Raw genomic sequence first — 16,021 nt, forward strand, 5'->3', positions numbered from 1 at the left:
TAAAACTGTGAAAATTTCTCCTTTGCCTCTAGCATGATCTCTACCTTTTCTGCAGTTTAGTTCCTCATTTCAGTTCATCCTTCTCTTTTCCCTGAGGGCCTTCTCTCAGAAGAGAAATAGATGTGATAAGAGTAAATGTGATAAGACTCTAGCATTGTATTATCCAATACAGTAGCTACTAACTGCATGTGGCATGTTACATTTTAATTTAAAGCAATTAAAATTAAATTAAATTAAAAAATGTGCCCAACCAGCATGGCTTAGTGGTTGAGCGTTGACCCATTAGCCAGGAGGCTACAGTTTGATTCCTGGTCAGAGCACATGCCCCAATTGTGGGCTCCATTTCCATGCAGGGCGTGTAAGAGGCAGCCAATCAATGATTCTCTCTCATCATTGATGTTTCTATCTCTCTCACTCCCTCTCCCTTCCTCTCTGAAATCAATAAAAATATTTTTAAAAAAGAGAAAGAAAAGTATGGTTCCTTAGTCTCAGTTACATTTCAGTGTTCAACACCTACATATGGCTAGTGGCTTTCATATTGAACAGAGCAGCTCTAGCACATTTACATCATTCCAGAATCTAGCTCTTTTAGTGAGCATTCCTGTAATGTTTTGCCCAGTATCATAGCAAACTTGCTGACTATATCTGAAGAAATAAATTGATTTAATTTAATATAGTAGGATCTTGACACAAATGAGAACTTGCCTGGACATTTTCAGAATCCCCACTTTTATGAATACCTCTATAAATGCATTCTTTTTCTAAATTTTCAATTTCAGTTTACATTCAATATTATTTTGTATTAATTTCAGGCATACAGCATAGTGGTTAGACTTTATAAAGTTGGTCTTCCCAATATTTCAATTACCCACCTGGCACCGTACATGAAATTCATACTTTAAAAATCTGTATTAGAAAATATTAATAACCTATTTTTACAAGATTTTGTGAGAGGATTAAATACATTTTTATATAGAATTAGAAAAAGTGATGGTCATATTCTAATGGAAGATAATTGTGAGTTTGTGCCAATATATTTTATCTGATAGAATTGTACTTAGAACCTGGACTAATGCTTTATGCCCAGCATTCTAATAAAAAGTTACACACAAATGTGTGTCTTTGCACCAAGTTTCTTTGACCTTCTCCCCAAGGTCTTTATTTAAGGAAAGTACTTACTCTTTTTTCTCCAAAAGGGCTCTTTATAATAAACAATACACTTGATGACTGAACCCAAAGGCACACGAGTGATTAGCTGGTTTCTCATCATTGGCAGAGGAGGATTGAAATGAATCTTCATGCCCAGAATAGGAGGAATAGCACTAATCACATACTTAGCCTGGAAGAGGGAGAAGGGAGTGGTTAAACATTGTTGGTGGATTGTGCTTTTTTCCTAATGTTTCTCCCTCAATTAACTCTTCTCTCTACTTCATTCTTTTTTTAAAATATATTTTATTGATTTTGTTTTTTTTACAGAGAGGAAGGGAGAGAGATAGTTATAAACATCAATGAGAAAGAAACATCGATGAGAGGGAAACATCTGCCTCCTGCACACCCCTCACTGGCGATATGCCCGCAATGAAGGTACATGCCCTTGACCGGAATTGAACTTGGGATCCTTCAGTCCACTGGCCAATGCTCTATCCACTGAGCAATACCGACTAGGGCTTCATTCTCTTCTTAACAGAAGAACTAAAAGGATCTTGTTAAAACCAAAATGAGTATTGTTTCCTAGTTCAAAACCTCCAATGACTTTCCATCACACTTAGAGTCAAAACCAAGTTCCTCACAGTCACTTCTAAGACTTCCAAGACCATACAAGTCATCTCTGATCTCACCTCCTGTTATTCTTCCCCTCAATTCTCAATTCTTCCATTTTGACCACCTTGCAGTTCCTTCATCATGCCAAGCTTGTTTTTACCTCAGGACTTGTGCTCTGGCTGTACTGTCTACCTGGAATGGTCTTCCCTCAGAAAGTTATATGACTTAATCTATCATCTCTTTTGGTTCTCTACTCAAATGTCACCTCTGAATGAGTCCTTCCTTGATGACTTATTTAAAATTGCATGACCAGTTGTCCCACCCCCACCTTATGGCAGACTCTCTCCCCCTTCCCTGCTTGATTTTTCCACAGTGCTTGTCCTTAACTAAGGACTTTCTCCTTCATGAGAATGTAAGCCACATGAAGGCAAATAATTTTATTTGTTTTTTTCAATGTTCTGCTCCCAACTCCTACACTATGACCAGACACATAGAAGGCACTTGATATTTATCAAATAAACATTTTATTTGTTTTTATAATTATATAGGAGCCCAATACAGAGGGCTGATAATATACCAGTATGTTTTTATACCCTCCCCCCAATATTCTGGTTCTCTTTTTCTTTCTTTCATATAGAGTTAGTTTTTCCACTTTTGGCAAAGGGATGATCTATAAAGTCTGGAACATTCTTGATTTTATTTAAGCTTTGATTATGTATGGGACTCTGACCTCTTTCCCTTAGTTTAAGGCTCTTGGTTACCTCATACACCTCATGATTTAGGGTCTCCACAAGGATATTTTCTCCTGTCTGGTCAATGTGAGTCACAGCCCTCTCCAGCTTCACTTGATCCCCAAGGAGATTCATTATCCGCTCACACACTTGACCAGATCCACCCACAAATTTTCTCTCCTGGAAAGAAAACAAAGATTAAAAAGATAGGCAGGAAATATAGTAATGGGTATAAATTATTAAATTGGTAGTTTCTCTCTCTCTCTCTCTCTCTCTCTCTCTCTCTCTCTCTCTCTCACACACACACACACACACACACACACACACAACACATACACACACACACACACATATATATGTATATATATGTATATATATATATATATATATATATATATAAATATAATTTTTTTTCTTTTTCATTTTGCTGTTGTGAAGTGTATTTCACCATTGCTGTCTAACTAGTGATAGCTGGATTTTGACAAAATTACAGGTTTTCTAACAGTCAACTTCCAGGCTATGCTTTTGCAGATTTCCAGGCTCCAACCTCAACTGGACTATCTCACCCTGACCCCATGCCCTATCTGCCTGGTTACTATCCCTGCTCTATGTATCATCTGCATCCTTTTATTGAGTTTCTGGGTCTGGTGAAGCTATATCTACAGCTGGGCCATGACTTGCATGAGCCTGTTTTTTCCCATTCTTATTACTCAGGCTCAGAACCTCCCTGGCCCACTCATCCCCATACCAACTTATTCCCTGTTTCAAGCTGCCCATCTCATTCTGGGTCAGGTGCCTGCTGCTTCTGTGGCCACTGCACCATCTTTTCTGAGCCCTGCTAAAGTTTGAAAATGTTCTACACAGTTGAACTGACTGCCTCCTCCCAAATTTTCAGTTCTTTTAATTTTTAATTAGTTTTTATTGACTTCAGATAGAGGAAGGGAGAGGGAGAGAGAGATAGAAACATCAATGAGAGAGATTAATTGACCAGGTGCCTCATGCACAACCCCCTACTGGGGATCAAGCCCACAATCCAGACATGTGACCTGACTGGGAATTGAAACGTGACCTCCTGGTTTATGGGTTGATGCTCAACCACTGAGCCATATCAGTTAATTTTTTAAAAGACTGACTGTTTCAAATAAGCTTAGGAAGAAAAAGAATGAGGAAAGGAGAAAGAAGTGGGGAATGAAGAGGAAGAGGGTGAGGACAAAGAAGGAGAGAAAAGAAATATGACTACCAAGCAGATTATATAAGAACTCCAAACCACTTCTTATTATACCTAACACAGTGCCTTATACAATGCTGGGGCTCAGGAAATAGGCAATGAATGAATTAATGAATTCCACATGTGTGTGTGTTAAGTTTAAATGCATTTCTGACTTTCCTTGTTGAATTTACCAAGAAGTGCTCATCATGTTCATCAGATGTTCTCCTAGCTAATAAAGAGGGAATATGCTAATTGACCATCACACCCTCACAAAGATGGTGGTGCCCATAACCAGTAAGGAGGGAATATGCTAATTGACAGCCATACCCTCAAATATGACAAAGCCCATAGCCATAAGATGGTGGTGCCCAGTCCCCTCAGCCCCACTGGGGCAGCAGGCATGCGGTACAGCCGGGCTCACTCCCAGGTGGATCTGGCTGTTCCATGCGTCTGCCTCCAGAGTCTCCCAGTCCCCTCAGCCCCCCAGCCATCTAGGGCTGCCTGAGGCACAGGCAAGCATTGGATGGTAGCTACCCAGCCACTCAAGGCTACCCAAGGCTCAGGTAACCAGGGCTGGCTGAGGCTTGTGCTGCCAGCAGTGGCAGCAGCAGAGGTGTGATGGGGGCATTGCCTTCACCTGATTGCCTGGGTCGCCTCCCGCCCCTGAGGGCTCCTGGATTATGAGAGAGGGCAGGCCGGGCTGAGGGACACCCCCCTCCAGTGCATGAATTTTCATGTACCAGGCCTCTAGTAAGTATGTAAAAGAGGGAAAATTAATCTTTTAAAAATATATTTTATTATTTTCAGAGAAGGGAGAGGGATAGAGAAAGAAAGTAATATCAATGATGAGAGAGAATCATTAATCAGCTGCCTCCTGCATGCCCCATATGGGAGATGGAACCTGCAACCTGGGCATGTACTCTGATCAGGAATTGAACTGTGACCTCCTGGCTCAACCACTGAGCAATGCCAGCCAGGCTAAGAAGCTTAATCTTAAAATTACATTGGCTGCTGATTTCTTACATTGGGTACCTAACAAACAGACTGTCCCTCACAAAAGTCACCTTGAGCTGCTATGATATAGTTCTGAGAGCCACAAGTCTGCCTCTTGATTCATCCCATCCACTCATGACTGAAGGATGATGTCAATCTTTCATTTTAGGCAGAGGTGATTTTCTGTTGGAATGGTGGAGGTATGGATAGGTACCTGCCCTCCATTGGTTGTTGAGATGATTCTGGTTGTGCCTCCACACTGCTTCACATACCATAGGAACCACAGAGCAGAGACCTCATGAGTCTCTGCAGTGACACACAGGTTCACAAAGAGAGTAGCAAACTTCTTTGCAGATCTACTCAGGAAGAAACAAGAGAAAAATTAGCAAATGCAAAAGATTATCAACTTAATTCTCTGGAAATTATTCAAGCAATAAATGTATTTAGGTAAGTTTGGCAAAACTTAGCAAGTCACAGAAAATTGTCACTAGAATCCTGTATTATTAAATACTAGAGGCCCAGTGCATGGAATTCATACATGGGTAGGGTCTCTAGGCCTGGCCTGCAATCAGAGACAATCATTTCCAGCTATTGGTAGCTAGCCCCACCCCCCACCAACAATGCCACTAGTAGCCCTCTGTGTGTTGGGTGACCAGTGGGGTGATCAGGGACCTGCTTGCTTGCACTTGCCTTGGCCTGGTGTCACCTGTTTCTGCCACCACCCACCCATGCTTGCCGCCGCCCCCCCCCCCCCCCCGTCAGTCACCATCTGTGTGTTGGGTGATTGGTGGGGCTATCAGGGCCCTGCTCGCTTGCACCCACCTTGGCCTGGTGCTTCCCACATCTGCTGCCACCCACTCCTGGTTCCCCATTCCCCATCAGGTGATTGGAGCCTGCTGGAGGCGGGGAGGGACCAAGAGGTTGGCCAGCAGACCCCAATCAGGCGATTGGGGCCTGAGAGCTGGGGCCAGCTCCTGTATTGAGCATCTGCAGAGGTGTGATGGGGGTGTCGCCTTCTCCTGATTGTTGGCTCACCTCCTGCCCCTGAGGGCTCCTGGACTATGAGAGGAGGCAGGCCGGGCTGAGGGACCCCCGCTCCAGTGCATGAATTTTCATGCACCAGGCCTCAAGTAATACTATAAAATAGTTATTTTAAAATAATTTTTACTATTTCCCTCCAGTTCCTAAGTTCAACACGGTCTCAGAGAGGTTAGTAATATGTAGTACACAACTCACAAAATGGTACAACATCAAACCAGATCATACCTGATTCAAACCTCATTATTTCAATACCTCAGAATTCTCTATAATTAGTAAACTATCAAGTTGACTCACCAAGAGGCACCACTCTATTCTAGTGTACCTTTTCTTTGGAGGTTTGTATAATCACACCTAGCACATATACTAGTAACTGACAATGTTTGCAGCCATAATAATCTGATAGAACTTTTGTGAAGTTCCCCATCATGTAGTCAGCAAATAGTATAATACACATGTTGAAGTAACTTTGAGTTAGTTTTGTAAGATTCCCCATGATAACTTGAGGAATGGAAATTGCTGACTTGTGCTTTCTTTGCAGAGGTAATTTGTGGCATCTATCTATAGCAAATATCCAAATATTGGTTTAAAAATTTTAAAGTGAAAGCATCCTTTGCTATTTCCTGATTCTTTGTTTTATTGGTGAATTGAGGTAGCATAAGATAAAGGGAATAATAAATAACTAAAACAATATTGGCCTAGCTATAGAGTCAATATTAAACAGAAAGACATTGCTATGATTGCAGTTGTTATTGCTGACAATTTTGTAAGAAAAAATAATCCTGGTTTGAAATGTAGAGATCTAAAAGCAATTCTTTCTGGAGGTCCAGGCCATTTCTAATACTTTATTTGATTTACTCTGGAAGCTTTAGTGAGAAAAGAAATGAGAAGAACAATATTTGAGGGATAGAAGGTCAAGGAAGCTAGTGCAATAATTTTTGATTCTTTGCCCTGTTGACTTCTTAAAAGATAAATGTTATTATATTTTCTGCATGAAAAATGTATGCACATATAAAATTTGGAACATTCACAAAATAAAAAATAAGAGAATGAGTATCTCCCACATTTCTGCTTTCGTAAAGATAATCACTAGTCTCAGTCTGATGCATTTTTTCTAGTTATAGGTTTTGAAAAGGATATTTACATAGATGACCATATTGTAAATTTAATATGAGTTTCCAAAAAGCATTTTACAAATAATAACTCAAGGAATGAACATTAGTCTTTGAATATATGATTGTGCTTTTAAAACTAGAAAATATTTATCTTTTATATCTTCATTAGGAAAAGTTAGAAAATTACTTTGTGTTCATATATTCCTAGTATCTAGGCATGTTTTATTTTGTCAGCCAGCCAACAACCCAGAATTTCACTAAGGGAAGGACTAGGCCAAGGACTATGATAGAAAAAGTCATATTCTCTATGATCCCAAAGGTACATAATTAATCTGATTTTCAAAAAGTTTTGAAGCTCTATGGGGAGAAAAGACTTAAATGAATTTATTAAGAGCTTTTCATAACATAAGTTATAAAATGAATGCAGGTAATTAAACACCTGATTTTCTATGTTTAATATTAATATTTTGAAAATCTAGTGTATATAATTTAAAGTAAATTCTGCAATTTCATTACAATCAAAATAAATTATATTACAAATGAAAATCTCAAAAAAATGGTAATAACATTAGCTAAGTGTTTCAAATATTATAATTAATAATAGACATTGACTTCATGACAATAAAAGGCTTTTACTATTCCAGAGTTGGTTGCTTTCAAAGGTTAAAGACATAGAAGCACAGAGATTTTTTTTCCACAGGTAATTATATGTTAATAACAATAATAACTAAAAACTAGAAGTAACCAAAATGCCTAACATGGTGATAATAGATAATTCCAGTCAGTCGAGCCTGTGGTTATTTTGGAAGTTATGGACCCTGTGTTTTTGTTTTTTTTTTTTTTTTAATTTATTTTTTAATTTTTTTATTTTATTTTTAATAAGTTTTTATTTTTCATATTATTACAAATGTTCCTTCCCCCCCCCCACCATTGCTCTCCTCCACCAGGTTCCCACCCCACCCTCTGCCCTTTCCCCTCTCCCCATTGTCCTCATCCATAGGTGCACAGTTTATGTTCAGTCTCTTCCCACGCCCCCCTCTCCCCTTTTCCCCAAGAATCGTCAGTTCACTCCCCTTCCATACCTCTGATTCTATTATATTCAACAGTTAATATTGTTCATCAGATTTTTTTAATTTCCTTGGTTTTTAGATTCACTTGTTGATAATTACGTATTTGTTGTTCATAATTTTTATCTTTGTTTACTTTCTCTTCTGAAAGAACCCCCTTCAGCAATTCATATAATTCTGGTTTGGTGGTGATGAACTCCTTTAGCTTTTTTTTATTAGTGAAGCTCTTTATCTGGCCTTCGATTCTGAGTGATAGCTTTGCTGGGTAGCTTATTTTTGGCTGTAGGTTCTTGCTATTCATCACCTTGAATATTTCTTGCCATTCCCTTCTGGCCTGCATGGTTTCTGTTGAGAAGTCAGCTGACAATCGTATAGGTGCTCCTTTATAAGTTACTACCTTCTTTGCTCTTGCTTCTTTTAATATTCTCTCTTTATCTTTTGCTCTTGGAATTTTAATAATGATGTGTCTCGGTGTGGTCCTCTTTGGATTCCTTTTGTTTGGAGTTCTGTGCGCTTCCTGGACTTGTAAGTCAAATTCTTTCACCAGGTGGGGGAAGTTTTCTGTCACTATTTCTTTCAGTATGTTTTCGATATCTTGCTCTCTCTCATCTTCTGGAACCCCCATAATTCTGATGTTGGTTCGCTTGAAGTTGTCCCAGAGGTTTCTTACATTATCTTCAATTTTCTGGATTCTCTTGCCTTCTAGCTTCTGTGGAGGAGTGTCTTCTGGCTCTTTATGTTCCAAATCTTTGACTTGATTCTTGCGATCTTCCCTTCTGTTTTTAGGACTCTGTAGAATATTTTTTATTTCAGACAATGTATTCTTTATTTCTTGTTGATCCCTTATCATTTCTTGTTGACTCCTTATTAATTCTAGTTGATCTCTTTTCATATCCTCATAGGCCTTATCCATCTTTTCTAGGAAATTCTTGAAAAACCTTATAAGCGTAGATTTGAACTCTATATCCAGACGCTTTTTGTCCTCCATTTCTTTCGTTTGTGATCTATTTTGTTGTCGCATTTCGCAGTTACAGATGGGACGGGGTTTCAGGGTGGAGCCTGCAGCTTTGGCTTCCGTCAGCCCCGCCCTATGCGGGTCCTTCAGTGCTCGCTGCCGGCGCCTCTGAGAGAAAGGTGCCCTCGATTTTCGCCTGCTGCCAAACAGTCTATGCTCTCTCCCAATGAGCCCGGTATTGGGGTTCAGTTCAGTTGGAAGTGGAGTTGGAGGTGGCGTTCACAGCATTCTGGAGCCCCAGTCTCCTTCCCGTCAGGGCAATCCCGCGGCACAGCCGACCGTCCCTTCTCTGGGGGCAGTGTGCGCGCCTCCGGGACCTCCTTTCTCCGCTACCCCGGGGTTCCGACTTACAGCCCAGCTTCCTATGGCTGAGCCTGAGTCCCCGGGGTCTGGCCCAGAACTGGGGTTCAGAGCAGTCGGGGGCCCAGCACAGTCGGAGTTTTATCTCCTTTCTGCTAGGGAACGCCCGCCAGGCACTCGGCCTCCCTCCTCTCCGGTGGACCCTGTGTTTTTATATATTAGGATTGCACATACTCAATGACAGCCTGATTTTCTATGTTTAATATTATGATATTTTCATGCCATTAAATATTATTGTACAACACAATTTAAAAAGACTGTAGAGCATTACATTTTTAGATGTCCATAGTTAATTTAAGCAATCTTCTTTTATTAGACATTTACATTTTATCTTTTAAAAAGTAATGATTTGAATTCCTTGTTCCCTCCCTCCCTCCCTGTATGCCTATCTCTCTGTCTTCTTTTCTCTCCCTTTCTTGAAGCTAAATTCCAAGAAGCATGGGAGGACAGTCTTCTTGAACTTAGCTTCCATTTTTCTTACTTCATTTGCCACAAATTCACCAGGCTTATGAATTCACAACCCTTTACATTTTCCTTGCTGTTCAAGAGCAGTGAGTGGTGTCTATTTAGATAGACTCCATAGATTATATAGTATAGTCCCCCAGCACTTCCAACTAGAATTTAATGCTTAGCTCATGAATAGTTGCTTTCAACACTACATGCTTTTCATTTAATAAAAGCAGTCAATCAGTAATACATGTTTCCTCTACAGTTGTAAACTATACAGCCATTCTCTAGAAGTTCTTTTCAAATCCTTGAAGAATTGCACCCATAAGGTGTTTCAAACACAAGTGTAGAGATGGTCATTAGAGATGTTAATGACCATCTCTACACTTGACCACAGGTGAGAAGCACAAAAGTATTCCTACATCAACAACTTGATAAATATTTAAGCTAATGGTCTTTAAGCTGTTCTAAGCAAAGGAGGTGGCACATTCTGGTCTGATCTGAGTATTTTATGGGATGATACCAGGTTGGTGGTGCAAAGCTCTGACACCTTTAGGGCAGGACCCATTTTCAATATTTTTCAGTATTCCACCTGGCCAAATGGCATGGTTTTAGACACTAAATAGTTACTTTTCCCGTTCCTGTTTAATAGTATTCTAAATTAACCCAAATGACAGTCACAATAAAATCCTGTGTCAAACAGAAAGTCTTACCCAGTCCAGCAGATCTTGTCTATCAGCTCCTTCATGGTCATGTGGTCCCATTCTTCTGCAAGGGGTGCCTTCCATGGGGCATCACTGGGAATCTACATTCAGATGAGGATTCGAGGGGGGGGGGTGGATTTAATTTTATACTTTAAATAACTATTTCAATGGTATTAAAAATTCTAACTTAAAGAAGGAAAATAATAGTTTTTCAAATCCCCCAATTGTGACTTTTGCTACAAATCCAATGCTGTCTGTGTAGCTTTTCTTTCTTTCTTTCTTTTTTTTTTTTTAAATATATTTTTTATTGATTTTTTACAGAGAGGAAGAGAGAGAGATAGAGAGTTAGAAACATTGATGAGAGAGGATCATCGATCAGCTGCCTCTTGCACATCCCCTATTGGGGATGTGCCCGCAACCAAGGTACATGCCCTTGACCGGAATCGAACCTGGGACCTTTTAGTCCACAGGCCGACGCTCTATCCACTGAGCCAAACCGGTTTCAGCCTGCGTAGCTTTTCTATTATTGATCTATACCACAAGATCCATATTTAATTTATGATAATACTTTCTGCACAGTAAATGAAAGCTATGTTGTAATCGGTTTGTTTCCAAATAGCAATTAGGAGGTTACTTATTTAGGGAAAACATTTATAAATTCATCTCCTTAGGAAGGATTAGACAGTCATACCAAATCACATCTAAACTGGAGTTTCAGGTCAAGCTCAGTGTGTATTTTCTTATGGGTTACTGGTTTGAACAGGGTAGTGATTCAAATACCTGGAAATCTTGCTTTGTTATGTCCTGAGGATTTTCTAGATTAGAACCATCATCCCAGGAAGGGAGAGTAATATATGAACTTCTCCCCTTTCACAAGTAATATACAACATAGCAATCTGTTGGGTATCTCATTCTTTTAGAGGTTAGAAACAAGATCATGTTATTCATTTAAAAAAATCTTTATTTAGAGTTACTATGTGCTACACAATGTGCTAGGCATTGATGATATGCTGCATCTCTTTTCTTTTAAGGACTAAACTTATGAAAAGTACAAATGTAATCACAGGAGCTTTGAAAAGCTTTACCTCTTGTCCCATGTCATCAATTGTCCGCCAAAGGTTGTTATGATCTAGTAAGGTAATTGGATTCCACATAGGTGGGAATGGGCCCTTGAATTTGTATGATTTTCCCTGTGAGATATAAAATATTTTTAAAGGAAACATTTACTACAATATAAAAGTAGTTAAATCTGCCATATAGAATGTCTGCAAGCAAAATCATGTTATCAATATGTGATACACACTCCTTGTGGTCTTAGAGCTCTACTTAACATTTTATAAAAGAGATTTCAAACAAAATTCTGTTAACTAAATAAATTTGAGCCAGATGTGAGAGATAGATAAAAATGCAAATCAATGCCACTCACTTGATTTTTTTGTTTTAGAAACATTTTTTTCATAAAAATAGTTAAACGTGTAATAGAGTTATTGTTATTTTAGTAGAATTAATAGATTTTGTTAAAAATTCAGTTTTGATTCCTAATATAGGAAATATAATTAGAGTCACATGAAGAAAAACTACTTGAGTTTTTCAATAATTTTCAAGGATATAAAAGTTTGAGAAGTGCTGGAATAGAACTGCAGAAGTGCAGGATGACTTTCAAGAGGCCAAAAGAACTGACTCGAATGGGCTTTGAAACTTGATAGTTGTGTGACTATAGGCAAGTTGTTCAACATCTGTTGGTCTCTTATCTTTAGATTTTGAATAATGATACCCACCTCACAGGGATATTGTAGAAATTAACTGAGATTATACAGGGCAAACAGGATGTACTAAATGGATGTTGCTGACGGTTCTGTGATCATGATGAATGTCCTGTCATTTATAGAGTCACAACTTACACATAAATCCATTTCCACATTTTTTATTAATTTCATTTGGATACATTCCTAGAATCAGAATTCCTACCATGAAGATTTATGTTTGACTTTTTAAAGCAGACTTGCTGGAAACAGCAACCAACTTGATCATCACATGGTCTTATTTTGTAGCCTGTGAGCTTCGGTGGGCTCAGTAAAAACATCTGAAATTTGCCTTCTGCATCCCCCACCTCACATGTGGGGGAGCAGCTCTCAGAAACAAAGATTGTGATAGGCAAGCATCATATTTAACCATCACCAACATTACCACTACCCACCTCCCCCATCACCATCAATATCATCATCTTCATCATAGCTAACACTTTCTGAACACTTGCTCTGTACCAGGGACTTTTTCAAAGATTTTACAGATTTAATTCATTCATCCTCCTCAACAACTGTATGAGAAAGCTTTACTATTATGTTCATTTTTAATATTAAGAAATAAAGGCACTCCTTGGTTAAGAATTGTGCTTTGAATTACACAGCTAGTAAGTCGTAAGTTTGGAAATTCAAATCAAGCCCCTCTGGGTTCTCAGTCTATAATCCCAATTTCTATATTATTAAAGATGGACTGGTTGTTTTATCTTTTGACTTTCCCCTGTACATACATTTGATAACATATTTTTCAAAGGTATGAGGAGCTTTAATATGATAATGTCAACATGTTTTCCAGTTGCTGTAAGATATTACCAAAATACCATTGGGAAAAAGGCTATTTCTTTCATAGTGAGGGGAGAACGTCTTTAAGATGTATTGTATAATAATTCATGGCTTCTCTTCAATTTATAAGCATTTACCTCTTTTTCCTTCTTGACATTATATTCAACTGTCTCACCTTTGCCATCTTCGAGTCTATATTTTATGTCCAGGAAATCTGTTACTATACAAGTGTTTTCTTTTTCTTTGATCTGTTTCATTTAGACTCATTTAAAATTCATCTATTGACTTAAAAGGTTCCTAATACACCTCCAATACCATTCTTATTCATCGCTTCAATTTTAAAATTACATTAAAGGATATTATTCCATATGATTGCTTTAAATTCCCAAATGTACATATATATCAGTGTAGATAGAATGCTGAGTTTCAGAGCTGGAGAACAGAGGATACCAAGAATACTGTTATCAACAATTAATAAAATGAAGTTATATAACTATTTGTGATAACAATTTAAGGCTTCATAACATGTGCTACATTCCACTTTTCTGAGAAGCTCTAGGGTTCAATAAACTATATATTCTTAAAAATAATAATTTTTTATTTCAGCAGGTTCTTGATTAGATGCAGGAATGAAGAAAAAATGATTGGCCCTTAATACAAAAAGATATGTATTCTTCTGTATCTGTCCAAAAGAAAGAGCAGAGTGGTGTCTGGGGAGAATTGACATCTATGAAAAAGAAGAAATATATACATACTCATGCATTCATGTGTGCATATGCACACAAGTATTTATTTACTCATGAGTAAACTTCTGTAAAATATTACTTTTAAAACAGAAGTCAGATCATGTTACTTCTCTATTAAAACCTTCCAATAGGTTCCCATAACACCCAGAGAAAAAGCCTATAGGACCCTTTGCCATCTAGTATTGGATGTTCCCTCTCTGACCTGCCAGTGTTGTGTTGGGACTTGCGCATACTGGCTCACAAGGTCAATCAACTGTCTTCTCAACTCTGCGTTCAGCAATGATAAGTTGAGCCATGGTGAAGTATTTATTATACCATGCAAATCCTGCAGATGAGAGTTAGTTTCTTGGTAAAATGACACCTCTTTAGTGAGGCCCTACAGAGGTGTCATTTTACCAAGAAACTAACTCTCATCTGCAGGATTTACATGGTATAAATACTTCACCATGGCTCAACTTATCTGATTACTCAATTTGAATTTGCATCCCACTCTCTCATAACTCCACCCCCTCCCACACACACACCCAATTTTCTATAGCAATCAGGACCTTCTGGTAATTGTTTATTTTTTTAAAAAATATGGCTGAAAAGATGTTTTATTACATATTGCTTTCATGTATATGGGAGATTAAATAGATCTGGTTCAAACCCTTGGTAGACATGGGAATTGTAACAGATTTTGACAGCCAAAGCTTTTTGCATAATTCAGTAACATGGTAGTTAGTGGAATAATAACTCCAAAATATATTTGAAAATCAACTCATATATCCATTAGTGTTGAGTGTAAATTAAAAACTAACATTTTTAAATTTCAAGCAAAGTAATATATGAATGCTTGCTACATCCGAATTAACATAATTTTAAGAAAATCCATATTTTATACCATTTTTTTATCTTGCACTTTACCATATTTCTTGATTGTGTCTGTTACTACAAGTGGAAAGCAATATAAAATCAAATGCGGTCAATTTCAATTCTATCTTAGGTATATAAATATCTTATTAATAATGTTTTACAAACATTATTGGTAACGTTTTACCACATGTTCAGATGATAACATTTTAGATATTTTGGATTAAATAAAATATATTATTAAAATCAATCACCTGTTTCTTTTTTATTTTTCAATGTGGTTACTAGAAAAATTAAATTACAAATGTGGCATATGTTATATTTCTGGATAGTGCTATTTTAAATTTTAATGGGTATTCACAGATTTTATGTATATGTCAAAAGGGGGGAAATGAATACATTTTGATTCTCTGAACTTAGGTCATTTTGAGATTAGTAAACTCTGAGACACACACTATCTCCTGACAACTCTATTAGAGAGCCAGCACTGCCACTTAGTAACTGGGAAGAAATGATCTCAACAAAGCTAAATAACAACCACTGTTCCATGTGCAGGAGCTAAAGACATCAGAGTAGAGCTGAAGGAAACTTAGAAGGTAACACAACCAGAAAGGCTATTTTTCTTTTCTCTTTTCTATTATCTGGTTAGCCTGCTTGTCTGGGCATGTGAGTTCAGTTGTAGCCAAAACCTCATATCTTAACCTACTAATAAAATAAGAAAAAATTAAAGGAAAAGACTGGATGGGTTGAGCATCCACCTGTGAACCAGGAGGAGTTACAGTTCAATGTATAAGAAGCCTATGAAAATATTTTTATGGTAGTTTATCAACCTGGTTCTCTTTGATAAGAATTTGTAAAGTTTTATCTTATCTGATGTCCTGCAATTTAAATTCTTTCTCGGTAGTACGAATCCCAAGAGCCTATTAAAATAATCTTTTTCCCCAAAGAAAAAGAAAAGACTAACTTTCCTATAAAAAAAAATTCTTAGTATCTTCAATGTACCTTAGCAGCCTTGTTGGTAAGAATAATTGTTGTGGGCGACCCGTGAATGACAACCACCAGTCAGCCAAATTGGAATTTAGGAAGCCTTTATTACGAACTCGAGTCTGGGCTCTCGTCTCAACTGACACAGCAGCGAGCAACGAGAGCCCCGACCCACTCTAAGCATGCTACTTTTATCCTCGTCTTAGGAATGCCTGGCAGATTATGATTGGCTAGAAGTTTTCAGCTTAAGCAGTCTCTGTTTGACCTGGTTTGGTCTGTTTGTCCTGCCCTGCGGCTAATGGAAACAGGACATGCCTGCCTGGGAGTTGAGCCTTGCAACAGAACTATGTTATGACTAAAAGTTATGCTACATTCTTTGTTGTGTGCCTGGTTGCTCCTTCCTTCCCTGGCCTGGA

The 16,021-nt window shown here is 38.1% G+C and overlaps 1 protein-coding gene across 1 annotated transcript in view; it reads right to left on the reverse strand.

Annotated features, from left to right (window-relative positions):
• The window catches only part of MAOB (monoamine oxidase B), a 54,835-nt gene that overhangs the window by 9,961 nt on the left and 28,853 nt on the right, over window positions 1–16,021 (reverse strand). The window contains exons 4-8 of the mRNA XM_084870344.1: window positions 11,527–11,631; window positions 10,451–10,542; window positions 4,910–5,051; window positions 2,523–2,672; window positions 1,180–1,339 (exon numbers count right to left, since the gene is read on the reverse strand). Of these exons, the coding sequence (XP_084726470.1) occupies window positions 1,180–1,339; window positions 2,523–2,672; window positions 4,910–5,051; window positions 10,451–10,542; window positions 11,527–11,631 (649 nt within the window). The remainder of the gene's footprint in view (window positions 1–1,179; window positions 1,340–2,522; window positions 2,673–4,909; window positions 5,052–10,450; window positions 10,543–11,526; window positions 11,632–16,021) is intronic.

This window comes from Pipistrellus hanaki (assembly GCF_964339955.1).
Source record: "Pipistrellus hanaki genome assembly, chromosome: X".
Lineage (NCBI taxonomy): Eukaryota > Metazoa > Chordata > Mammalia > Chiroptera > Vespertilionidae > Pipistrellus > Pipistrellus hanaki.